Source organism: Megalobrama amblycephala, linkage group LG2 (assembly GCF_018812025.1).
Source record: "Megalobrama amblycephala isolate DHTTF-2021 linkage group LG2, ASM1881202v1, whole genome shotgun sequence".
NCBI lineage: Eukaryota > Metazoa > Chordata > Actinopteri > Cypriniformes > Xenocyprididae > Megalobrama > Megalobrama amblycephala.
This window is the reverse complement of record NC_063045.1, coordinates 5,844,786-5,871,167: the sequence shown is the minus strand read 5'-3', so window position 1 is coordinate 5,871,167 and position 26,382 is coordinate 5,844,786. Positions and strand designations below refer to the sequence as shown.

At 37.9% G+C, this 26,382-nt stretch overlaps 2 protein-coding genes across 3 annotated transcripts in view; both read left to right on the top strand.

The window, feature by feature from the left end:
- Window positions 1-18,298, top strand: part of LOC125263293 (band 4.1-like protein 1) — a 134,003-nt gene extending 115,705 nt beyond the window's left edge. The window contains exons 5-6 of the mRNA XM_048182304.1: window positions 2,707-2,749; window positions 18,201-18,298. Coding sequence (XP_048038261.1) covers window positions 2,707-2,749; window positions 18,201-18,280 — 123 coding nt within the window. The 3' untranslated portion in view covers window positions 18,281-18,298. The remainder of the gene's footprint in view (window positions 1-2,706; window positions 2,750-18,200) is intronic.
- Window positions 1-26,382, top strand: part of LOC125263285 — a 1,003,076-nt gene that overhangs the window by 821,224 nt on the left and 155,470 nt on the right. The window lies entirely within an intron of this gene.

The window sequence follows — 26,382 nt, the reverse complement described above, 5'->3', positions numbered from 1 at the left end:
TTTTGAGGAAAACTAATAGAAATGCTCAGAAATGTGATGTAAACATAATATTTTATCAATATTTTTCTAAATGTGTAAGCCTTTGGAGTTAAAAGCCTTAATGGAGTTGTTTTGTGTATTCTTGTGATTGTGAATAAAGGTAGTGTGACATTGTTCTGTGGAGGTGTATTAAGGGCAGGTTTTAGGGAAGTGCTGCGGGGCTACTGGTCCGAGAGTGGAAAATAAAATGCAACTTGATTTCGGCCTCTGTGCTTGAGGTCCGAGGCTTTTGGCCCAGCATGGCATGTTGTTAACCCTGGGTCGTACTGCCTGATTAGAAATTTGATTCATTGTGCAGCCCCACACACTAGTGACTTACATTATGAGTTGCTGTAATGAATTTAATGCAAGTTGGATAAGCCTGCAAATTCAGTTTTTTACATTGATTTTTGGTGATTTTATTTTTAAACCCAGCCCTCAGTGTGTTGATGACTTTGGTTTCCATTGACTGTTGTCACAATTTTGTTATTAACAAATTACAGAATGTATATGAATAAAGATTTTCAAATTGAATATTTAATTCATTGAGATCCAATGTGTGATTTAAGTGTTCCCTTATTTTTTATTTTATTTTATTTTTTGAGCAGTGTAGATTTTTTTTTTTTTTTTTTTTTTTTTTTTTTTTTTTGAGTAAATCTTTGTGTCTGACATTCTTTTTAAGCTATGTTGCTAAGGTCATATTGAATATTCTACTCTTTACAGTCACTATATTGTCAGGGTTAATGAACAAAAGGATTAAGCTTTTGAAACACAACATGCATGCAACAGAAATGATATTATAAAATTTAGCTTAGGTTCTCAGATACTGTGATTTCCTTCTCACGCTACTGAGTTCATCATTAACTATTTACCTGAACAGTTTATGATGTTTTTTATGGTATCATTGTAAACACTGACCATCAAAGCATAGGGGTACACATGACCTTTTCTGTGTTATCATGTTTGATTCAGAAGATATGATACAAAATACATATTTTGGTTATGGCGGAAAGTAAAATGGTTGCCATGGCGACCATGAGGCATTTTTGTGATGGCTCCATTTCTGAAAAGGTTCAGGGCCCCAAACTGTACAAGTGTACCAAATTTCATGGTTTTATGAAAAAGTGAAAAAAAATTTCACATATCACCTGGACTACTGTAAATTATCTAATTTTCAGCAGTAGGAAAAAGGTGTTTTAAAGCTTGTTGTCTTGTATAACATCACAGTTATATATGATATGAGAATAGTAAGGCCTGTAGATAGGGAGTATGTTTTATTTAAGGAAAATATAATTATATTTTCAGAATGACAAAAAAATTAAATAAATTAATTAAAAAATAAAAAAGTCAAACATAGTCTGTGGGGTAAAACACCCCTAGGGGGCATGGCTTAATTTTTATTTATTTTTATTTTTATTTTATTTGTTTATTTGACAGGGACAATGCAATCAAACATAGTTACAGAACAAAGTTTGCAGCCGATGTGATGCACATAGAGTTTATAGCAAGTGCTAATTTTCAACTCCCGTCCCTGGATGGGCCTTTCTACTATAAAAACACAATATTCAGTTCTAAGAAAAAATACACAATGCCATTTTACATGTTCAGAACTCACTCATTCTACATAGGGAATGAGACTATAAAGGGATAGTTCACCCAAAAATGAAAATTTGATGTTTATCTGCTTACCCCCAGCGCATCCAAGATGTAGGTGACTTTGTTTCTTCAGTAGAACACAAATGATGATTTTTAACTCCAACCGCTGCCGTCTGTCAGTCGTATAATGGCAGTAGATGGGAACTTCATCTATAAGAGTAAATAAAGCTTGCTTAGACAAATCCAAATTAAACCCTGCGGCTCGTGACGACACATTGATGTCCTAAGACACGAAACGATCGGTTTGTGTGAGAAACTGAACAGTATTTATATCATTTTTTACCTCTAATACACCACTATGTCCAACTCCGTTCATGACTCCTTTAGTGATGTCTGATCGCGCTCTGACAGCGGCAGTGATGTCTGACACTCATTGAAGTATATGCGCGAGACATCACTTCCGTTGTCAGAGCGCGAGCAGTAGTGTTCCTACTGCTGCTTTGTCATATTGGAATGATAAAATGTATGGAAATGATCAAATAGACTTCTTATACTTCACAGTAAAAGGTGGTTACCAAGTGTCCCTTTGGCATCTCCAATTGGCCTTTTTGGAAAGGTGCCTAGACATGCACTGAAATAAATGGTTGTAAAAAATTCATTTTTGCTTGTATGACCTTCAAATTTTAAACATATATTGATTAGACATATGGCTTTAGTTTGCTTATGTTTCCAGGCCCCTATGTATCTGCCTTTTGCATTTTTCATTTCCATAAACAATTATTATGAAAAAAATATATATATCCATTGTGTTTGAGCTTTTTTATCTCTCTATTAGTAATTGCTAGAGTAATTCTGAGTCTTTCATAGTAAACTGTCAAGTGTCAGCTTTCAAATGATACCTTTGTTTTGTGTGTAGTCCAGAGGACTTGTTAGCAGCAACCATTTTATTTTGGGTATGTCATTTTTCACTACCTGGCCAAAAGTGGGGGAGACTGACTGTGCATTCAAAGAGAGATTGGAGTGATCTAAAGAAGCAAAGTATGGACTTTGTCATGTTGCTCTAAGATCTTTTTTTTTTTGTGTGTTTTGCAGAACTGGTTGGACCTCTCCAAAGAGATCATGAAACAGATGAGAAGTGAGTATTTCAGATATATGTGTAGGTTTGTCATGTGAACACTATGATGTTTGTCATGTGAACACTATTATTTTAAATTTGGAATAGGCTCTCTTTAATTCATGAGTGTGATTTTAATCAAATTGACCACAACTCAAAGGCTATGGGAGCATATTGGAGTTGTAATGCTATGTAATGATGAAATGGGAACATTTTTGTTGTCATAGAATCACACTAATTTATTGGCTGATGGTGCTAAAACACCACCCATAAGGTGCACACAGAACTCTTAAAAGCACACGCATGGCGCCATCATTTCAGAATTTCTTTTCTCCAGTGCACAATAGTTTCAGCCCGTATTTGTCTAGTGACCCACCTTCAAAAGGATTTGATTCGTTTTCTTGAGTGACAAAATGGTGTTTAGGAAATGTCTCCCTCCATGGACATGCTTCATTGTTGGCTGAGACACGCACAACATGTATGTCTCCTGTTTGGGTGTCCATCATGCAGAGGCCATGTTCGAGGGATCTAGTTGAAGGGTGATCTAAGTGAGTTGCTGAGTATGTGTGAGCTTTGTGTGAGGCTTTCTTCTTGGGAGTCGATTAGGCTATGTGTGCACTCTAGCCATGCAGGTATTAGCACCACACAGCCCATCAGTGAACACACGGGAGTGATGAAGCCCCCTCTTTCTCTAACTTCTGATCTGCTTTCTGGTGCATTATTGAGATAATCTCTCTGTCCCAGTCAGATGCTTGGGTGGAGGATGATGCAATGTCTAAACAGCTCAACAAAGGCTTAAACCAGGACCTCCTGGTGGTAGGGTCCCTACTTCTGCAGATTTTTGGAGCTCCTGGAGGTGATTACACAAGCAGCTGAGACATTGCATCTCAAATTGCTGGACAAGTCCCAGTCGGTGGAATGGAAATCCAATTTAGATGACAATTATTGGCAGACCAGCATGTGACCACACCTCGCAGGCCATCTTCCTTTTCAACAGGTCTCCACTTCAAGGTGTCAAGGTCCTGGACTCATTCTAGTTGGCAGAGGATTTTACCAATGTGTGCCGTGCTTCGTCTTCAGGTCACCCTGGACTTGCAGGCCAACCAGCCTCACTTCATCAGGGACATGGATGAGGGTGCTTGACTGGATATTGAGGCCAGGATGCAGCATGGTAGTGACGGTTATCTGTGGTGTGACATTTGTGGCTTATTGTCACTGGCATCACGTATAGAGATGCGTTATTCTGGGATGCACCTATGTCTAAGTCTGGACATTTTGGAGATGCAGTGGAGTATGTGATGAAGAAGTTTCGCTCTGTGAAACAACAGACCACTGCAATCTAACAAATGCTTCCTCGCCAAGAAAGTGAGAAGGCTTTTGCATCATTGGTAAAGAAAACATTATTTCAGAATGTTGACACAAAAGCACATAATGTCACAAATCTAAGAGGGGGATTGGTTTGTAACTATATATCTGAAGGATGCTATTTTCATATTTAGATTACACTGAAACACAGGTGTTTTTCTTTGATTTAATTTTAGAGATAAAGCATATCAGTTTAATGTCCTCCCATTCAGAGAGGGATATGGTGCATATTGCTTCCTCAGAATGTGCTGCAGACATAGGAGAAGTTTGGCAAGGTGGCAGTTGTTATGCCCTGTCTAGGGAAGAAGATGAAATATGAAGGAGTTTTGAAAGCAGCAAGTTTGAGAAACAATGAGTTTATTGACCCTCTGGTCCTCTTCGTTTAGGGGTCACTCTCAAAAATGACAGAAGCCTCGAAATGTAACTTTGGTTTTCCTGATTTAAAAAAAAAAAAAAGTAATATATTTTTGTTCAATAATATTTTTTGATTATTATTTAAAATCTTGATGGTATTTTGTGATGCTATGTAATATATATATAATTTTATTAGCTATTTTCCCAATTGAAAATAATACACAATTTTTTTTTTCTAATATATTTTTAAATTATTTTTCAATTAAAGCAGTATTCCATCTTATAATAGAGACAAAGCATTTAAAATCCAATTTTTTGAATATAGATTAGTGCCATTTGGTGGGAGTAAAAAAAGAAAAACTTATGTAATGCCATAGTGTAACCACTAAATTCTCCCTATATAAAGTTGCTTATAAATTCTCCAGTGGAGTTTATACATAAATACTTATTTTATTAAGTTTTAGCTTTGGATTTATACTTAGACATTCTCAAAGACTACTTTTTGTGAAGGTTTAGATTTTTTTTTTTTTTTTTTTTTTTTTTTTGGAAATGGCATTAATAATGTCTATCTTTACACTCTTGAGATTTTAGAGTGTCCCCCCTTCATTGCTGTTCACTTTTTTTCTACACAGTGGCTGATTTGTAGTTTGTACCACCAAAAGATTCTCTGAGTTTTCGTATTTACTTGTTTTGTTTTGTTTTTCCCATTCATTTCCTATGTCAGTCATTTTTGACATAGCTAATGCGGAGTTGGACTAAGGACAAAACGAGTCATGGTAAAAGAGCTCAAAGATGAGAGATCAAAACAAGCTAAAATGGCATGATTACGGATGATTTTATGTCACATCTGCTTTTGTTAACACTATCGGGTAGGTTTAGGTGTAGTGTTGGTGGTACGTTATTTTAAAAAAATAATGGAGTACTACACTGTGAACATTGTTCATATTCGGAACACAAATGAAGATATTTTTAATGAAATCTGAGAGATATCTGTCCTCACACGAGAACAAACCACTTCTAGAAGCTCAAACGTGCTGCGTAATAATGAGAATGAACCTCGCTGGTTACGCAACACATTTGAGCTTCCGGAAGAGGTTTGTTCTCATGCACCATTCAAGTTTTGTTGAGCACCTGTTTATGTTTGCTGATCAAGGTTTATACAGTGTCCTCCACAAATATTGGCACCCTTAGAAAATATGAGCAAAGGCAGCTGTGAAAATAAATCTGCATTATTTATCCTTTTGATCTTTCATTTTAAAAAAAAATCACAAAATTCTAACCTTCCATTGAAGTAAAACAATTGAAAGTGGGGGAAAACTCACATTATGAAATAAATGTTTTTCTCCAATACATGTTGGCTATAATTATTGGCACCCCTAGAAATTCTTATGAGTAAAATATCTCTGAAGTATATTCCCATTCATATTTACATTTTTTCGCACACAAGGGGGACTAGGAGCATGAAATTGTCCAGCCATGACTTCCTGTTCCACAGGAGTACAAATATGTGTAAACACAAAGGCTGAATTCCCTTAATCATGCATCACATTGAGAAAAAACAAAGAATATAGTTCTGATGTGCAGCAAAAGATTGTTGAGCTTCACAAAATAGAAAATGGCTATAAGAAAAAAGCTAACGCATTGAAAATCCCCATTTCCACCATCAGGGCAATAATTAAGAAGTTTCAATCAACTAAAGATGTTACAAATCTGCCTGGAAGAGGACATGTGTCTATAGCATCCTAATGCACAGTAAGGAGGAGAGTTTGAGTGGCCAAAAACTCTCCAAGGATCACTGCTGGAGAATTGTAGAGATTAGTTGAGTCTTGGAGTCAGAAAGCCTAAAAAAAAAAAATACCAAACAGCATGTACATCACCAAAAGATGTTTGGGAAGGTTTCAAGAAAAATCCTCCTCACTCATCCAAAAACAAACTCCAGCATATTCAGTTGTCAGACACGACTGGAACTTCAAAAGGGACCTGGTTCTATGTTCAGATGAAACCAAAAAAAAAGAGATTTTTGGCATCAAACCCACTAGATGGGTATGGTGCAAGCAGGGATAAAAAAGTACCCCTTGTGCACTGTTAAATATGTTGCTGGATCTTTAATGTTGTGGGCCTATTTGTTTTGCTGGAAGCCCTGGACATCCTGTTCAGATACATTATATCATGGATTCTATCAAATACTAACAGATAAAAATCAAAACTTGACTGCTTCTACTAGAAATCTTATAATGGGCCGTGGTTGGATCTTCTATCAGGAAAATGATCCAAAACAAACATCAAAATCAACACAAAAATGTGTCACTGAGCACAAAATGAAGCTTCTGCCATGGCCGCCCCAGTTCCCTGATCTGAACCCTATAGAAAATGAGTGGGGCGAACTAAAGAGAAGAAGCACCAACATGGAGCTGGGAATCTGAAGGATCTGGAGTGATTCTGTATGAAGGAATGGTCTCTGATCTCTTGTCAGGTGTTCTCCAAACTCATCAGGCATTATAGGTGAAGACTGTTATTTTGGGAAAAGGATGTTTCAATAATTGGGTGCCAATAATTGTGGCTAACATGAACTAGAGAAAAACATTTATTTCATAATGAGCTTTTTCCCCCATTTTCAATTGTTTTTCTTAAATGAAAGGTCAGAATTTTGTGAAATTTTTTAATGACAGATCAAAAGGATAAACAATGCAGGTTTATTTTCACAGCCACCTTTGCTCATATTTACTAAGGGTGTCAATATTAGTGGAGGGCACTGTATAATTAAGTAAATTAAATCTATTCATCATAAAAAGTGACCGAGTATCTTCTGAAAATTTGGACTAAACTGTTCGATTCATATGGATTAGTTTTCCAATCACTTTATGAACTTTTTGAAGCATCAAGTTGCAAAGGCAGTCTGTGGAGGGACAGACATCTCTCAAATTTCATTAAAATGATCTTTATTTGTGTTCAGAATATAAACAACAGTCTTGCTGTTTGGAACAACATGAGGATGAGTAATTAATGACAGAGTTTTCATTTTTGAGTGAAATAACCCTTTGACAATATATAAAAAACAACATCAATTTTAAATGTAACAAAAGCAAACCTCTATTGCATCTTGTCATTTTGATTTCATGTCATCCCATAATTAGTATTTTGCTCAGCAAACTTAAAGTCATTTAATGGAAGTTATGGCTGCCTTGAGTTCTGTATTATAACATATTTCTGAAACAGCTTTTTGAAAGTAAAAAGCTATAGGGCGGGACTTGACTTATCCATTGATATAAATTTATGAATTCAAGGCAGGGGGTAGTAATCGGGGTAGCTTGGTGAATGGAAACACCCTGTTAGGACCTGAAGAGCCAAAAATGCAGTGGTAAGGGGACAGGGCAGTGAATGGACCTACAGTCTTTACAATGGCATGTACCGTGTATAAAGGTCCTACATGTAATTTCCATAACTCTGGGCCAATTCAAAACTGTTTAATTTTTGAATGCATTTATGATTAACAAATTACATTATTGGAAGTTTATTGTATGGATCTGTTTTCTAGTTGATTAACATTTTGATAGGCTCTCCCTTGCACTCAGTTGGACTCGGGAAAATTTTTTGAGTCCCAAACGCTCAAGTCCGAGTAAAAATACATAACAAGTCCAAGTCGGCAAAAAGTTGTACTCAAGTCTATGTCCGAGTACCCCGACTCTATTAAACTTGGAACTTCGGAATTTGACCAGGCCAAAATAATAATGTGAAATGTTCATATTTTTAAACATCTTTTTTAAAACTTATCCAAAGGAAAGAAAAGAAAATACAATGCATTTACCTAACTACCTAACCAAAAACAGTATACGAAATGGCGCTAGACATTACTTCCCCAATATTCAATTTTTACAATTTATTTACAAAAATATTTACAGTCAAACAAAATCAGTGTCAAAAACAGGCAAAATTTAAATACACCAAACACAGTTTCTCAAAAACAACTCACAATTTCAAAACAATCTCAACTCAAACAAACAGTCAGTACTCACTAACAATCTCTATTCACTCTCTTAACACTCTGCTCTTCAAACGCTGCTCTACACAATTAAAATTCACTCTGCTCAGAACACAAGATGTCAACCAGAAGAATGGTATCCTTTTTAAAGGACAGTTGGACCTTGCTGCGCCAATCAGGACATAGCGCCGATCACCCTGCAGGAGATCTGTTGCCAAAAATCCACCTTTATGTATTTCCTCCAGTCAGCTTCTTGCTTGCAGTGCCATAGAGTGTCTGAGTGAATCAGGTCCAGTGTTGTTGGTGGCTCCGTATTGGTTGTCTCAAGTTTGGTTTCAAAGCTGGTATCCCATCTATGTGGGCCCTTGCTAGATGTGCCTCTTTACCAGACATTTGTGTGGTGGTCTTCTCTGCATTATGTTGGAAATCTCAGAAGCGAAGGCCAGGAGACTTGGATGTTTCTTCAGCAGATTCTTTATTGAGAACATGTGCTGTCGGTAGCTGCAGTCATCAAGTCTAACTAAGGCAGTGTACACTGAAGTTTATATACATTTTAGGGGGCAGTGCTTAGGGATAGAGACAAAGCACCAGGGAGATGACCTTAAACAAAGCATGTAAATGAAGTTTTCAGGTATAGGAACCCACCCCAGACTCTAGATTGTCGCAAGTCCTAATCCAATCAGCATATCTATTCAAAGAATGGGACAGGGGCTCTAAGAGCCATTAACGACAAAGGGTGAGAACTCTTGCTGGAAACTTTGCTAAACAGAATCATTCATCTGATGTTGTCATCTTTACCTTAAAATGCTAAATACAATGTACTTTACCTTAGTATTTCATGTGAGGTTATGTCAGGATGTAGGATCAGCAGATCATAAACATATTCTTAAATTTGTAATCCCACAATTATCAGGTTTTAAAATCTGGACAAAGGGTTGGCTCCTTCAGAGCAGGTTTTATCTAAAAAATGTATTCTTTATGGCCCTGTTTACACCTGGTATTAAGATGCACTTTGGTTGATCGGATCACTAGTGGATGATGCTAAATGCAGGTATAAATGGGGTCTAAAATATTTTGAGCTTGTCCACTTTCGACCACTTCCAGAGGTAGTCAAAACACATTCGACCGGATTGTTTTCATAGTGTAGATGCTCATGCTGATGCTCACCATATGTTTTTCCATTGTCTCCGGTCACATTGATATGTAAACTGTGCAAGCTTATTATGTCCACTAGATCGAAAGATCTAAAAAAAAAAAAAAAAAAAAAGAACATGCACTATATTGCCAAAAGTATTGGGACACCCCTCCAAATCATTGAATTCAGGTGTTCCAATCACTTCCAAGGCCACAGGTGTATAAAATCAAGCACCTAGGCATGCAGACTGCTTCTACAAACATTTGTGAAAGAATGGGTCGCTCTCAGTGAATTTAAGCGGGGTACCCGTGATAGGGTTGCCACCTGTGCAATAAGTCCATTCATTAAATTTTCTCACTACTAAATATTCCACGGTCAACTGTTAGTGGTATCATAACAAAGTGGAAGCAATTGGGAACAACAGCAACTGGCCATGTAGTATCACAGAATGTGGTCAGCGCATGCTGAGGTGCACAGTGCGCAGAAGTCACCAACTTTCTGCAGAGTCAATAGCTACAGACTTCCAAACTTCGTGTGGGCTTCAGATTAGCTCAAGAACAAGGCACAGAGAGCTTCATGGAATGGGTTTCCATGGCCGAGCAGCTGCATCCAAGCCTTAAGTGGAGTGCAGTGGAGACGTGCTCTCTGGAGTGACGAATCATGCTTCTCTGGCTGGCAATCCGATGGACGAGTCTGGGTTTGGCGGTTGCCAGGAGAACGGTACTTGCCTGACTGCACTGTGCCAAGTGTAAAGTTTGGTGGAGGGGGTGTAAGGACCCCCCCATCGGCCCAAAAACGGTGTCCGACGGCGTTGGGCGAAGGTTAACGCGTGTATGCCTTTTCAGCGCCTCTGAATGTTCACTTAATTTCACTCGTTTAATCTGACTCCAATTTCAAATGATTATTACTCTTAGGTTGTGTTTCCAATTAGAAATTCATCATTAGTTATGCATTAATTTAGATATTTGATGATTCTGGATATCCCATATTTCAATTGTTCAGTCATTAGGAACCCGATGCCGCACAGAGATACTCGCCCCGGGATTTCGCGGTAAACTCACGGACATAAACTCGCCAGTCTGATCTTCGTCAGAGGGTGTAATAAGTTGGCTAATACCTTTAGTCGGTTGCCTACTGCTCACTCGAACAAAAGTGTATTTTAATTTAGCCACTTCCATACAACTTGCTAAATCAGCGGTAAACAGAAATCAAAAGGTCTTCAGATGAAGTGCCTACTGCTCCTTCATTCATGCGCCTTCAGTTTGTTCTACCCTGGACACAGATTTACGGTAGCATTAGCCTCCCATAATTTACTGGTAATAATGATATCAGGAGAATCCAGAGTAAATCAAATATAACATTTTATTTGTCAGGTAACAGTGTATCGTGTCAATTACACACATAACCAATTAAAGCCAATTCAGAAATGATAAATGCATAACATCGATTACTCAAAGAAATGCATATATACACAGTGATGGGTGAATGTCTTCAGACATTCACCCATCTCTGTGGGGGCCTCTCCTACAGATGATCCCCCCTGACTGCTTTGCTCTTTACCTTTTATACCAGAACCAGAACAAAAGGATCATAAATGTTTATTACACCAACACCTGTTTTGGGGGAGAGGAGTTTTTTTTTTACAAAAGGCACCACCCAAAAGAGGACAGAATTTTCCTTAGTTTTCAATCTTCTTCATGACACTAGTGACTGCTGTGAAATTGAGACCGTTTTACCAATCGCACTGAGACAAATTAAATGATACCAAACATGAAAAGGGAAAAACAATAGATACACAAGTTACATTATATGTTTTGAATAACTTTCAGTGACTTGAGCCAGAGGAAGGGGAGGTGTGTGTGTGTGTGTGTGTGTGGTGGGGGAGGCGTTGTCCTTTTGGGGTTAGGGCGAGGTGTTGTCCATTGCTACTTCTTTGAGATCTTCTTTCCAGATTAAAGTTTTATTACTTTATTGCAGGACGCTTTATCTCAGTTTTTGTTTAGCAGGAAAATCAAGCCTTACAGGGGGATTATGATGTGGTGTTGTTTTTCAGGGGTTGGGCTTGGCCCCTTAGTTCCAGTGAAAGGAACTCTTATTGCTTCAGCATACCAAGACATTTTGGACAATTTCATGCTCCCAACTTTGTGGGAACAGTTTAGGGATGGCCCCTTCCTGTTCCAACATGACTACGCACCAGTGCACAAAGCAAGGTCCATAAAGACATGGATGAGGGAGTTTGTCCGTGTTTTCTGCATCGCGGAAATCATAGGGCCCTACTAATATAGCAAATGAGTATGATAAGCTTGTTGCGAGAGTAAAAGACGGGGACATTGTTTATTTACTTTATAGCGTTGCATCATACCAACTAGGTGACAATGTAGCATTAAATCACCATTCAATGGACTGCAAAAAGATACTTACATTTCAATCTGCTACGTTACTGACTGTACTGACAAACTGTGCTGACTTAGCAAATGTGATATGACCGATCTAATAAGCATGAGTGATATGGCATATTTTAAAGGACGGTGTTAACGTTATATTAGACTTATTGTGAAAAGGGAAACTTATGGGGTCATTGTTTATTTACTTTACGGTAAGTTATATATTTCACAAACTAGTTAGCAACTTACAATTAAGACAACGTTGTGAAGACACCGCTCTCTGTAGGTGTGGCCACATTAGAGGATAAGGAGGTGACTTACGAACGACTGACATCTCTCTCTTTTCAAACAGATTTTAATTAGATTTTGCTGCTATGTGAAGAAAATTCATCAAAAAGCTCAGGCGACTCGACAGCAGCGGATCTTTTATTACGCCCTAGTCGCTGCTTCCGCTTCTTCCGGACATGTGCATGTAGGGTAAAGCAGCGCTGTTTATCATATTAGATACATTTGTGTGTTGAAAGTTGTTATAGTGCTACTCTGTGCTTTCACTCGGCAGCTGCTATGAGACAATTGTTGCACACTGCAGTAAGCTAGGTCGATATTAGTAATGGTAAATCATGGCACTTGCTGTAAATCAAGAAAACAAGATTCAAAAAATAAGACTTAGGGCCAGATTTACTAACAGCTTGCGCCAGCACAAACCCTCTTTTGGCTTTAAAAAACTACATTTTGTGGCATTGCTGCAATTGTTGCCGCTAGGAGGAGACACTGCAGAGAACAGAGAGCACGTGGTAGAAGGAAGATTATTAATTTCTTTGAAATGCCAGAGTAAGACGTTATCCGAACATATCGTTTGCCAAGCTATGTTGGCCTATAGGCCAACATGGCTTTGCAAACAATATTATATATGTGTACGTGTTTGTCAGATTACATGTTAAGTTGCGCCTTTGTCGACCCACACCTGATGAGAGCATCAGCATCAGCTCTGTTTATTTTCGAGGTGCCCAGCCAACAGGGTGGATATGTTTCAACGTCAGAGATGGCAAGAGTGGTAATACCAAGGGAAAGACACGTGCTGCCAAGGAGACTTACCATGGAAATACACACGTGGGATTGCCCAGAAGGGGAATCACAACATATGGAGGCACCTAGTCTGACACAGGGGCTGACCGACAGAGCATGCACAGAAGTGTTAGACATCAACATCCAGTCTGTGGAGTGGAATGGCGCAGCAAGTGAATTGACACAAGGCAGGTCCTGCCTACTGGCCCGAAGTGGCAAATATACGGGAGGACACAGGATCTACACAGAGATTATAGAATCTTGCAAATGTGTTAGGTGTCGCCCAGCTGGCAGCTCTACAGATGTCTGTTAGCAAGGCGCCATGCACCAGAGCCCAGGAGGAAGCAACACTGCTGGTTGAGTGAGCTTTCACCCCTAGGGGGCATGGCAGGTCTTGAACCTGATAAGGTAAGACTATAGCATCCACAGTGGAACAACCTCTGCTTGGAGACAGCCTTTCCCTTCTGCTGGCCTCCTGGGTCTGCCTTCTCCAAGGGCATCACTTGCAAGTTCACCACCTGATCTCCAAACGAAGTGGTTGGAACTTTGGGCACATATCCAGGCCAGGGTCTCAAGAACACTTTGAGAGTTGGCCAGCCCAAATTCCAGGCATGCTTTATCAACTGAAAATGCCTGCAGGTCCCCGACCCTCTTAACAGATGCCAAAGCCTTCAGGAGTGCCATTTTTAAAGAAAGAAACTTCAGCTCGACTGAGAGCAAAGGCTCAAAGGAAACTCTCTGCAGTGCAGGTAGAGCCACTGTGAGGTCCCAAAAGGGTACCTGCTGAGGGTGAGGCGGATTAAGCCTCCTAGCCCCTCTCAGGAAGCTGATGATCAGGTCGTGCTTCCCGACAGGTTTACTATCAATGAGATCATGGTGTGCTGCAATGGCAGCCACATAGACCTTCTGGGTGGAAGGAAACAGCCTTCGTTCCAACCCTTTATGAAGGAAGGAGAGCACCGACATGATCGGCATTTCCAGGGGTCTTCTTGACGAGAAGAACACCAAGAGATGAAGAGGTTCTACTTCAAAGCATAGGCCTATCTAGTAGACGAGGCTCTATCCGAAGTGATAGTAGTTACCACCTGAGGTGGTAATTAATTTAACCAAACTGATTTGACAAAAACTCTAAAGTCACTTTCAATACTTTAAAATAATTGACATACATAAAAACAGATTTTATTTGTATCAACAGTACCCATAATTGCCCACCATATTTTTCTTTATTTTCTTTTCTTTTTTTAAATAATGAAATTATTCTCTATTAATTCCTGAATGACACACAACTCTGACTCACACACAATTAGCCTATGTTTACAGCCTTGTCCTTTTCAGTAATGATCAGGGTAGCATTTCCCAAAAGCAATTCATCTTCCGAACACAAATTAAGATATTTTTGATGAAATTCGAGAGGTATATGACTCGTTCATAGACAGCAGTATAATCAACATTTTCAAGGTCCAGAAAGGTACAAAAGACATAGTTGAAACCGTCAACGTGACCGTTCAACCTTAATTTTATGAAGCGTCAAGAATATGACGAGAAACAACAAAAATAACAACTTTATTCAAACAATATCTTCTCTTCTGCGTCATTCTCATACCTTGTTTATGTCCAGCGCTTCCAGGTTCTACGTCAGAATGCTGACTCATTATTTGCCGGCTCCTGTGTCAGCATCACACGCATAGTGCAGCTTTGGCCAATACTGAGCTGACATTCAGATGTAAACATGGAAGCCTTCACTGTGCTTACTGCTTCACCTGCGTAAGGATAATGACAGGGAAGAGAAGAGACTGTTGAATAAAGTTGTTATTTTTGTTTTGTTTTCATAAAAATAAAGGATTAGTTCACTTCAGAATTACAATTTCCTGATAATTTACTCACCCCCATGTCTTTCAAGATGTTTGTCTTTCTTTCTTCAGTCGAAAAAAAAAAAAAAAAAAAAAAAAAAATAAGGCTTTTGAGGAAAAAAACATTTCAGGACTTTTATCTATGTAGTGGACTTCAATGGGGACCAACGGGTTGAAGGACCAAATTGCAGTTTCATTGCAGCTTCAAAGGGCTCTAGACCATCCCAGATGAGGAATAAGGGTCTTATCTAGCGAAACAATCGGTCATTTTCTAAAAAAATAAATAAAAATGGTATACTTTTTAACTACAAATGCTCATCTTACACTAGCTTACTGCAATGTGCCACACATTACATAATCACGTTGGAAAGGTCATGCATGACGTTTACAAAAAAAAAATCTCATTTTCTCAACTTCAAAATCGTCCAACGTTTTACCTTTTTTTTTGTAAAGGCCGTTTGACTTAGTTTTTGCCTACATCACACGTGACCTTTCGAACGTGATTACGTAATGCATGAAGTTGTGGACGCTAGTGCAAGATGAGCATTTGTGGTTAAAAAGTATATAAATTTGTATTTATTTATTTATTTATTTTAAATGACAGATCATTTTGCTAGATAAAACCCTTATTCCTTGTCTGAGATCATGTAGAGCCATTTGAAGCTGCACTGAAACTGCAATTTGGAGCTTCAACCTATTGGTCCCCATTGAAGTCCACTATATGGAGAAAAATCCTGGAATGTTTTCCTCAAAAACCATAATTTCTTTTCAACTGAAGAAAGAAAGACATAAACATTGTGGATGACATGGGGGTGAGTAAATGATCAGGAAAATTTAAATTTTTAAGTGAACTAATCCTTTAAGTTTGAACCACTGTAGTCACGTCGACTGTTTTAATTACATCTTTAGTACCTTTCTGGACCTTGAAAGTGTTGATTATATTGCTGTCTATGGGCAAGTCATATACCTCTCGAATTTCGTTTGTTTGTTTTAGTAGGCTTAAAACAAACAGCATCTAAATGTGTATTTTGGAAGTTTTCTTTCCATTAGAGTAAAAGAAGACATGGAAGCAAAAATAGACCAAAATCTTGTCCACCACATGAAAGAAGTATTCCATTAACACCAAAATAATTAAAATTAACAAATAAACAAATTGTTTTTGAAACTATGTCCCTCTCCTTGGTGCAGTCATTTATTCTAAATATATAGCTACATTGATGCTCAGAATTAATGGCACCATTGGTAAATATGATCAAAGATGACTGTAAATATAAATCTGCATTGTTTATCCTTTTGATCTTTAATTCATAAAATGAGTAAAAATCTAACCTTTCATTGAAGGAAAAGAATTGAAAGTGGGGGGAAAAATCACATTATGAAATAAATGTTTTTCTCCAAACATGTTGGCCATAATTATTGGCACCCCTAGAATTTTTTATGAGTAAAATATCTCTGAAGTATATTCCCAGTCATATTTACATTTTTTTTAGCACACCAGGGTGATCATAAACATGAAATTGTCCAGCCATGACTTTCTGTTCCACAGGAGTATAAACATGAGGAAACACAAAGGCCAAATTCCCTTAATCATTCATCACAATGAGTAAAACCAAAGAATATAGTTATGATGTGCAGCAAAAGATTGCTGAGCTTCACAATATAGAAAGTAGCTGTAAGAAAATAGCTAAAGCATTGAAAATCCCCATTTCCACGATCAGGGCAATAATTAAGAAGTTCCAATTAACTAAAAATGTTACAAATCTGCCTGGAAGAGGACATGTGTCTAAATCGTCCTAATGCGCGGTGAGGAGGAGAGTTTGAGAGGCCAAAGACTCTCCAAGGATCACAGTTGGAGAATTGTAGAGATTAGTTGAGTCTTGAGTCTCAGAAAGCGCTAAAAAAAAATATCAAACAGCACCTACATCCCCACAAGTTGTTCAGGAGGTTTTCAAGAAAAATCCTCTGCTCTCATCCAGAAACAATCTCCAGTATATTAAGTTGTCAGACATGATTGGAACTTCAAATGGGACCGGTTTCTATGGTCAGATGAAACTAAAAAAAAGAGCTTTTTGGCAGCAAACCCACCAGATGGGTTTGGTGCACACATGGATAAAAAGTACCCCATGTCCACGGTTAAATATACTGCTTGATCTTTAATGTTGTGGGCCTATTTTTCTGCTGGAAGTCCTGGACATCTTGTTCAGATATATGGTATCATGGATTCTACCAAATATCAACAGATAAAAAATCAAAACCTGACCGCTTCTGCTAGAAATCCTATAATGAGCCGTGGTTGGATCTTCCATCAGGACAATGATCCAAAACAAACATCAAAACCAACACAAAAATGTGTCACTGAGCACAAAATGAAGCTTCTGCCATGGTCTTCCCAGTTCCCTGACCTGAACCCTAAAGAAAATGAGTGAAGTGAACTGAAGAGAAGAAGCACCAACATGGAGCTGGGAATCTGAAGGTTCTGGAGAGATTCTGCATGAAGGAATGGTCTCTGATCTCTTGTCAGGTGTTCTCCAAACTCATCAGGCATTATAGAAGACGAATCAGAACTGTTTTCTTGGCAAAAGGAGGTTGCAAAAACTATTGAATAAAAGGGTGCCAATAATTGTGGCCAACGTGTTTTGGATATAAACATTTATTTCATAATGTGACTTTCCCCCCACTTTCAATTCTTTTTCTTCAGTGAAAGGTTAGATTTTTGCTAAGTTTATGAATTAAAGATCAAAAGGATAAACAATGCAGATTTATTTTTACAGCCATCTTTGATCATATTTACCAAGGGTGCCAATAATTCTGAGCACCACTGTACTTGAAAATAGTAGTGTAGAAAACATGCACATTGTGGCATAGTTTCCTTTGCTGTTGCCTGCTGTTGTGATAAACCTAGTGAATACTAAAGAAGACCATGGTCTCTGTGTGAACTGATTATTTTGTAGAAATCTGTGGAGTATGAAACAATTGCGTGAGTGTGAGGGAATTAAAATAAATTGGTAAGGAATTCAGAGTTGTGTTAATATATTTGTTTTGTTTATTATTTTTTTTAAATAAATATAATTATGAGAAGTGCCTTTTTTCCACTTGAATCCCTGCCCCCCAAAATGTCTGTGCACGTCCTGTGAGTAATTAATAACAGAATTTTCATTTTTGGGTGAACTAATCCTTTAAATTAATATTTTAGATGTTATAGTATAAGGCACTGAACCACAGCTCAGGCACACTCACTTAGACCTTTGGTTTTATGGGGTGCATGCGGAAACCACTAAATTGCTGCAACCACTCTGCAAGTATGTTGTGGCTGTTTATCACTTTGTGTGTGTGTTTACAGCATCTTCATGGCATTTTATTTTTGCCATCAAGTTCTATCCACCGGACCCCTCCCAGCTAATTGAAGACATTACAAGGTGAGTAAAGTTAAACTCTACAATGGTAAATACAACCCAGTCACATGTGAAACTTGTTTTCAAAGTCACCACCAGGTGGTGTAAAGGGATGGTTGGCACCATTGCTCAGTCAGGCTGTAATTGTGACATTTTCATTTGTAAATGAAGAAAAATAATAAAATACTGTGGATAAAATACTGGTAGTAATAATAATAATAATAATAATAATAATAATAATAATAATAATAGATTCAAGTAAGCAATTAAGGGGCCAAGCACAAATAAGGTCATGATAAGCATGGCTGGAAGCATCAGACCAATTGTAACAAGGAGTAATTAAAGACATTTTAAGATGATTTTAGTCAAAATGGTGGAAAAATCAAATATAATCACTCGTAATATGATTTAATGGTTTATTTTTTTACCAATAGGTGGTGCTGTTACCAAATTGATGTGGTGTGGTCAGTGTGAGGTGACAATGACACATGCAAAGTTTGGAGTCGATATTCCAATGCTTTGCACAGATATAGCCTCAGAGTCATTTATTGCATAATTTCTTGATGCAGTATGCGAAAATGGTTTTGTCTATCGACATAAAATCCATAACATTTTTTGCCTGGGTTCTTATTTTCAATTAATTTCTCGGCATCTCATTGGTTATCAAATGTATGCCTGGAGCCATTCATGGTGATCGTTAGCCTGGCTGCGTAGTACAGATTGTAACTTTTGACTGCATCTCCTAGTTTGGGTTTCACCATATTAAATGCAACTCATAGTTTGCTGACTCATAGTTTGCTGACTTACATGCATGTATGCAAAAACATTTCAAGAGAGTCTTTTTGAGTGCCGCTACCTTTCTGCTGTGCCTTGTGTAGTAAATACTGCGTACAATTTATACCTTATACAGTATGTTATGGAGTGATTCCCAACGCTTCAGTTTAAAAACACTGATTCCAGTTCATTTTACAATAAGGCATTGCATGTCATTATTCACGCTGCTACTTAGTCTCTAACTCATTTTAAAAATCAGCAGCTCAAACATCACTTTTAAACAACCTAATATCTTTATATACAGAGAAGAATGTATAAGAATGTATTCTCAGTTCATCCTTTGCTCATTTGACAGCTTCTGGAATAGGTGTAATGGTTAGTTTATTAGAACCATCTTTGCGATAACAAGTGCTATTCCATTCATCAACATAATATTTGCACTTGGTTATTAACAATTATATCAATTTTCTGTGATTTTAACATGATAAATGAATTATGTTTTAAAATACATACTGCCCTCCAGTCAGAGGTGGAAATATTAAAATATGGGGGCAAAAATGCTCCTGTATTAGCTGTTGTTTTTATATTTATAACATGATTCAGCAATATGACACAAGCAAGAAAGGTGTTTTTCCGAATATCCGCACAAGTGTTTTTATACGTCAATAAACAAAAAGATATGAAATCACAGTTTAGACACAACATTGTCAATATTAATGTTTTCAATCTATTTCACCAACGAAAATATTTCTAAACAAAGCAGAACTGTTGCATTTCTCCGAGCAGCAGTGTTTTGTTTTGTTCCTGAATGAATCCATGTTTTTGAAAAATCAGGTGAATCAATGGTTCAATATTACATGCTTATTTCTTGGAAATGCACATTTGACAGTAAAGCACTGAGCTTGAGTTGAGATTCAGATAAAATTATCTTTTATTAACAAAAGTAACATTGAATAACCTAATATTTATATGGGAAAAAAATTTAAGTATTCTACTCTTGTTAAATGTACCATTGTTCTTCTATAGTATACTGAACTGACCGACAGTTTCAGTAATTATAAAAGAAATGCTCTTGCTTTTTGTGTAAATCAGTCGCAATTTGAAGAAAAGTTTTTGTTTTTCATGACATTTTGGGACTTTCCTACTTCATTACAAAAAAAAGTGCCAAACTAGGGTGAGGAGGGAGGCTTTTATTAAGCCCCTCACAGGTAAAATTTCAACAAGAGTGTTAAGTAAGGGATAATGTACATCCAGCCGGTTGTTATCTCAGAATAAACCCCGACAGGGTGATCAGGTCTTGTATCAGCCTGAAGGGGTTTATTCTGAGATAACAACTGGATGGATGTACATTATCCTGCTTATTACATGGCTACTTGCCACATAAGTAAATAATTAGACACGAAATATTGATCTGAGTCGATCTGAGTCCGCTTTTGCGGAGAGAGCAGTTGCTCGTGCAGCAAGTTCAAACTAGACAAAAAACACATACAGTCATACAGCATATTACACAGCATTTCGCCACATAAATAATTATGGGGATAAGATATTGATTAAACTGATTTAAAATCATACCTGTTTGTTATCTTAATTCATTACAGTAAACAAAACAATAGTCGCAAAACGGCAGCAGCTGCGTTTGTATGAAACGAGAGAGATACCGGATGACATAATTAAATAACTACACAAAATTTTACTGCTTTTTAATATTTTATTAGCTCACCAAAGGCAAAACTTACATGAGGAAAACCCGTTCCTAACAAGCATATAGCGCTGCAGACTTCAATAACCCAGATGAGCCTGTGTTAACTGTTTACAGCGGTTGTTACTGGGGAATAACCATACCGCTGGATGGCGCCAATGACCAATCAGAATCAAGTATTCCACAGAGCTGTGTAATAATAATGCATTACTTATTTGTTCCTGTGTAGTTATTCATTAATGAAGGATCAGTATTCTAAAGTGTTACCAAAAAAAGTGCAAAACATCTTATGGATGATTATAAGAATACCTAACTTTTGTTACTTTACTTAAAGCAGACAAAGACCACTTATAAATATTACTACTGCATTATAAAGCTTTTTAGATGTTTATTGCTTACACTTTAGATTAGGGTCTTTTAACTAGTTGCTTATTAGCATGCATATTACTAGAATATTGGCTATTTATTAGTACTTAATAAGCACATATTAATGCCTTATTCATCATGACCTTATTCTACATTCTTAATCCTACCCAATAGTTTATATGTGTTCCTATACTAAAGTGTTACTGAAGACTTTGTTTTTGCCACCAAAAGTAGTAAAATTCCATTCATAAGACGTAGGCCTAGTATGATACTATGCAGATCTTCAGTAAACAATGTCAAGATATGAGACTTGGGAAATTAAAATATTAAACTATGGGATATAATCCATTATAACTTAAGTCAATAAAATTATGTTCATTTTGTGTTATAAATCATCATATTCTTAAAAGTTAAAACTACAAATAGGTAAGTATTACTGCTGTTACAATTTTTCATGAGATGATACAATACATCATAATTTTTTAATAAGGAATTATGTGTGCATTATAAGAATACTTGATGCATTATAAATGTGGGGTTCATCTGGTGTTAAAATGCATCATACGCTTAAAAGTAACCACATAATTGCTAATGTATTATAACTACTGTTATGAGTATTTATCAGTTGATACAACGTTACAATGTTGTTACATACATAATGCATTATAACTCATTGAGAATACACTTATAATGCATTATAAATATAGGCTTCATAGAAAGTGTTATCGCCATTTCTCGGTCAGTAAAACAAACACAGTATTGAGAGAACAACTAGTGCTGTTTTTCAGTTGTTTTCCTCTGTGAACATGCATTAAATGGATCTCTGGTAATTTCGTTGCTTTGTGGAGTTTTCAGATTTAAAACGTCTAGAGATAGAGTAGGCTACACTCGTTCTGTGGTACCGAAGGTGCATATTGGCTATATTTGCTTATTTAACTTTTTAGTGTTAAATAAAAAAACCCTTTGTGCGTACCTGTCAGATGAAATCCTGTAGGCGTCCATGCTTTCTCCGCCCATACAATAAATGCACATCCTTGAATGAACGCGGATTTCTAGCGCATTTACTTGAACTTCTTAGGTAATATCTATGGTTTGTTTGACCCATTCGCAAAGTGGACCAAAATCAGAATTTAAAATGGACTGAATAAAGCTTTCTACGAACTTCACGTGCGATGTCGCGCTGACTGACATGCATGCGCATGAATCACTGCCACACGCACACACTCAGAGCAGTAGCCTATTGTAAGTTAATTTTTAAGCTGGCTGTTATTAAGCCTCTCATTAAAAACCACAACTTGATTCTGGAAAATTGGAGTTTGGCTGGAGTGTCCTGCTTCTGAGACAACACCGCTCCTACCTCAGTAGTGGATGCATCTACCTCCACGACAAGGGCTTGTTGGGGTCTGGATGGATGAGGAGCGGTGCACTGGTGAATGCCTCTTTGAGTTGATTGAATGCTTTTGTGGCAGATGGTGACCAGGACAGAGACTTTGGTCTTATTCTTCAACAGACTGGTGAGAGGACAGGCAGAGAGAGACAGATAGAGCTGTAGTTTTGGATAGGGATGGCCCGATACCATTTTTTTCCAAACCGATACGAGTACGAGTATTTACATTTGTGTACTTGCCGATACCGAGTACCGATACCGATATTTCTACCGCGAAAGTAATTACAGGCTACCAGAAAAGAAGACAGAAGACTATTTTAGAACACAGGTTAGAAGACTGATTTTATTTTCTCTGCTTGTTTTAACAAGTCTAAAATAAATAATGAGTAAAATAATAAATGTAGGCAATTTCAAATAAAAAATAAATTATATATATTTCTGTGTAAACAAAAAGCCTCAATACTGGCACTGTCTTCACAACTGACAAAATATAAATAAAACGTATTGTACAGTCAACACCGTCAACTCAACAATATATCAATGAAATGTTTGATAACGTCTCCAGCTTTCAATTTAACTCAGTTTCAATGTAACTGTTGTGTAGTCTCAATGAAACACTTACATATTTCAATTAAACAAAACATCAATGTAACTATTGCAAGTCTCAATTAAACTACTGCATATTTCAATTAAACAACAATTAAACTATGTGGCACAGTGACAGCTCCCTTGTTTCAATTAAACAAACATTTCAGTCGTCAATGTGATCTGAACTAGCTTAGGTACTTTTTGGGAGAATGAGAGGCAGGTTCTTTTTGATGAACAAAATCATCTCTGCATGATCAGCTGTGATTCTGTTTCTGTCGTCATTCACAATATGTGACACTGAGCTGAACAGCCTTTCACTGTCAAGCACTACTGCATGGTGCTGAGAGGTATCTGGATGCCTATTTTGGCCAGAGTAGGGAACCGCACTTTGTTAACTGCCCAGTATTGTAGTGGTTTGTTCTTCTCGAGAAATTGTGGTCTCCCCTAGGTATGTCTCTAATTGTGCAGTAGAACCTACTTGAGCTCTGTTTAGAGAGACTGGTGCTTGCTCATCTGCTATTTCATCAAATATACTGTCCAGGCTGCTGCTTGCCTGGTCCCTGCGTGGTTTTCTGGCAGGAGGTTCGTGCAGGTCATGATTCTCCTCTTCTCTAGACGACCTCAACAGCTCACGCATCAGCATCTCCTTGGCATTTGCAGCAGTGTTGGTGTTAGAGAAAAAAAGATTTTTATACCTATAACAGAGGGAGAAAAAAATGAGGCATCTGACAATAGGTATTTATTAAAATAACATAGCCTAATCAAATAATTTATTAATGAAAATGAAATACTAAAATGTACTTTTCAGCAAGACATTGGCAACTTTTAACTCGCTATCTAGCACACACACGCACACACACACACACACACACACACACACACACACACCCCTACCTGGGGTCGAGTAGAGTAGCAATGCTGTAGAGGGGTTGTTCTTCCACATCAGAAAATCGCCTCCTGACAGCTGCAGCTAAAGTCCCTTTCATAGTTTTGATGCCATGGTCATCGTCGGTCTCTCTAGACAGAAATCGCTGCAATACAGTGACAGCAGGAATCACATCTGCTGCCATAGCTTCAGAAGAGCTAACTTTTCGTGTTACAGTTTTTTTACAGACGCTAGGACACATTTCTCAATACTTAGGTCACTTTTTGCAAAACTCTTCACACAGTGAGCACAACAGAAGTCTATGTGGGCTAAACTGAGGATAAATTATCATTGCTTTGGCACAAAATGCATTCAATGACCACATCTCTCAAATTTCATGAATTCTTTTTTTACTCAGACACAACAACTGCCAAAACTCTTTGTACGTACAACTGTTAAACTTATGTTCAAAACAATAACACAATACAAAACTGAATAAGAGCAATTTGCTACATTCCTACAGTAATATTTTAATGAAATATATTTTAAATCTTAAAATTAAATGCTATAAAAACAATTGAATTGTATCTGTATCAGTGGATGGTGTGGTATACAAATTATTGTATTTTGGAATTACTCAGTGCAAAAAAATAAAAATAAATAAACGACATAAAATATTGGTGAATTCTGCATCATGTCTGATTCATTCCAGTAACATATTGCAGTGAATTATAAACAGAGATATGTCCTTGTTTTACACAAGAAAACATTGTATAATGCTACATGTTGTTAGTGTTTTTTAGGTCATTGTTTTGTGGGTGACAAAGTGTGTTTGTCGGCTGTCAACCTTTGCTAGTGTTCTGAGACCTGTTGATTTTGAGTTGATTTGAGACCTGAATAAAGTGTTTTGGTAGTTGTAGTGCATTTTGGATGTGAAATGAACTGCTTTGCCAAGCTGAAAGTTGGTTAGGAGAACTGTGTGAAGAGTTTTGCAAAAGTGACCTAAGTATTGAGAAATGTGTCCTAGCGTCTATAAAAAACTGTAACTCCTCAAACGGACCCAGAACAGTTACAGCCTTCTCCAGCAGTGCCCACTGGTGAGCCGTGAGATTATCAGGGAGTTCATGTTCGGACACAAAAACTCCTAGTGCCTGTTTCTGCTTCAATCAGGGACTGGATCATGTAAATATGTACTGTTCCAGCGGGATCTGTACGTCCTGCTGTAGTCGTTTTGCAGGCTGACCGATCTCTAACTGAATGTCTTCGAGGCAGGAGTAGGCTAGAGGAGAATGTTTAAAATGGCCAACAATTTTGCGTCCGATAGCCAATGCATCAGCAACACTTCTCTGTGACAAAAGTCCTTCGTGGACCACCAGCTGGAGAGTGTGAGCGGCACAAGGTAGGCTGGGGAGTCCAGCATCATTCATGCCCTTAATCATATTTTTAGCGTTGTCTCGTAGCACAACGTGGACAGAGGTTTTCGGAATGCACCAGGTCTGAAGCATCCCATCGAACGCGTCTGCTATGGCTTTGCTGGTGTGCGAACCCCGAAACGGCTTTGCTTGTAAGGTGGCTTGGCGAAGAGTAAAGTTGTCATCAATCCACTGTACAGTTAAACTGAGCAGAGACATTGGGCAGACACTGCTTGACCAAATATCTGTTGTAAAACTGACGGTCGAAACGTCACGCAACAGGCCACTGGCGTGCTTTTTCACGTCATGAAACAGTTTCGGTAGCATAGCGGTTGTAATGTGATGGCGACTCAGAATTTCGTATCGCGGCTCCAGTATGCCAAGAAGATGTTCAAAATCCTATATTTTCAACAGCCGACAATGGCTGGTCATCAAGTGCAATAAAGTATGCAATTCCCTCTGTTATTTTTAGTGCCCTGTGGATTATCTCTGGACATCTTCTCGTGCTTCTGTTAAAACCTGTGTTAATGTTGGCTGCTGAGTTGCTTGTTTAGCTTGACTAAACTGTGTGTATTCAGCACTATGATGCGTCTTCAGATGTTTAATTAGATTGCTGGTGTTAAACAATGTACTTTCTTTTCCTCCTCTCGACACCTTAGCTGAACATAACTTACAGTCTGCCTTGCTGCTGTCATCATCCCTTATCTTGAAATGAGCCCAAACCGCCGACATTTTACGTTCATATGGCGTTCACCTAGACAAAGCGGCGGCTCGCGGCGGCCAGTTTCGTTTCACAATACGCACGTGGTATCGGTGCGTGGTATCGGCTCATTTTTATGAGTACGAGTACGAGTATATGAGGACAGTATCGACCCGATACCCGATGCCAGTATCGGTATCGGGCCATCCCTAGTTTTGGATAAAGTGTCTGTAGAAGTTTGAGAAGCCTAGGAAGCATTGAAGATAGTAGTGGGAACAGGCCAGTTCTTGATGACTTCCACTTTCCCTTCATCCATTTGGATGCCATTGCTGCTGATAT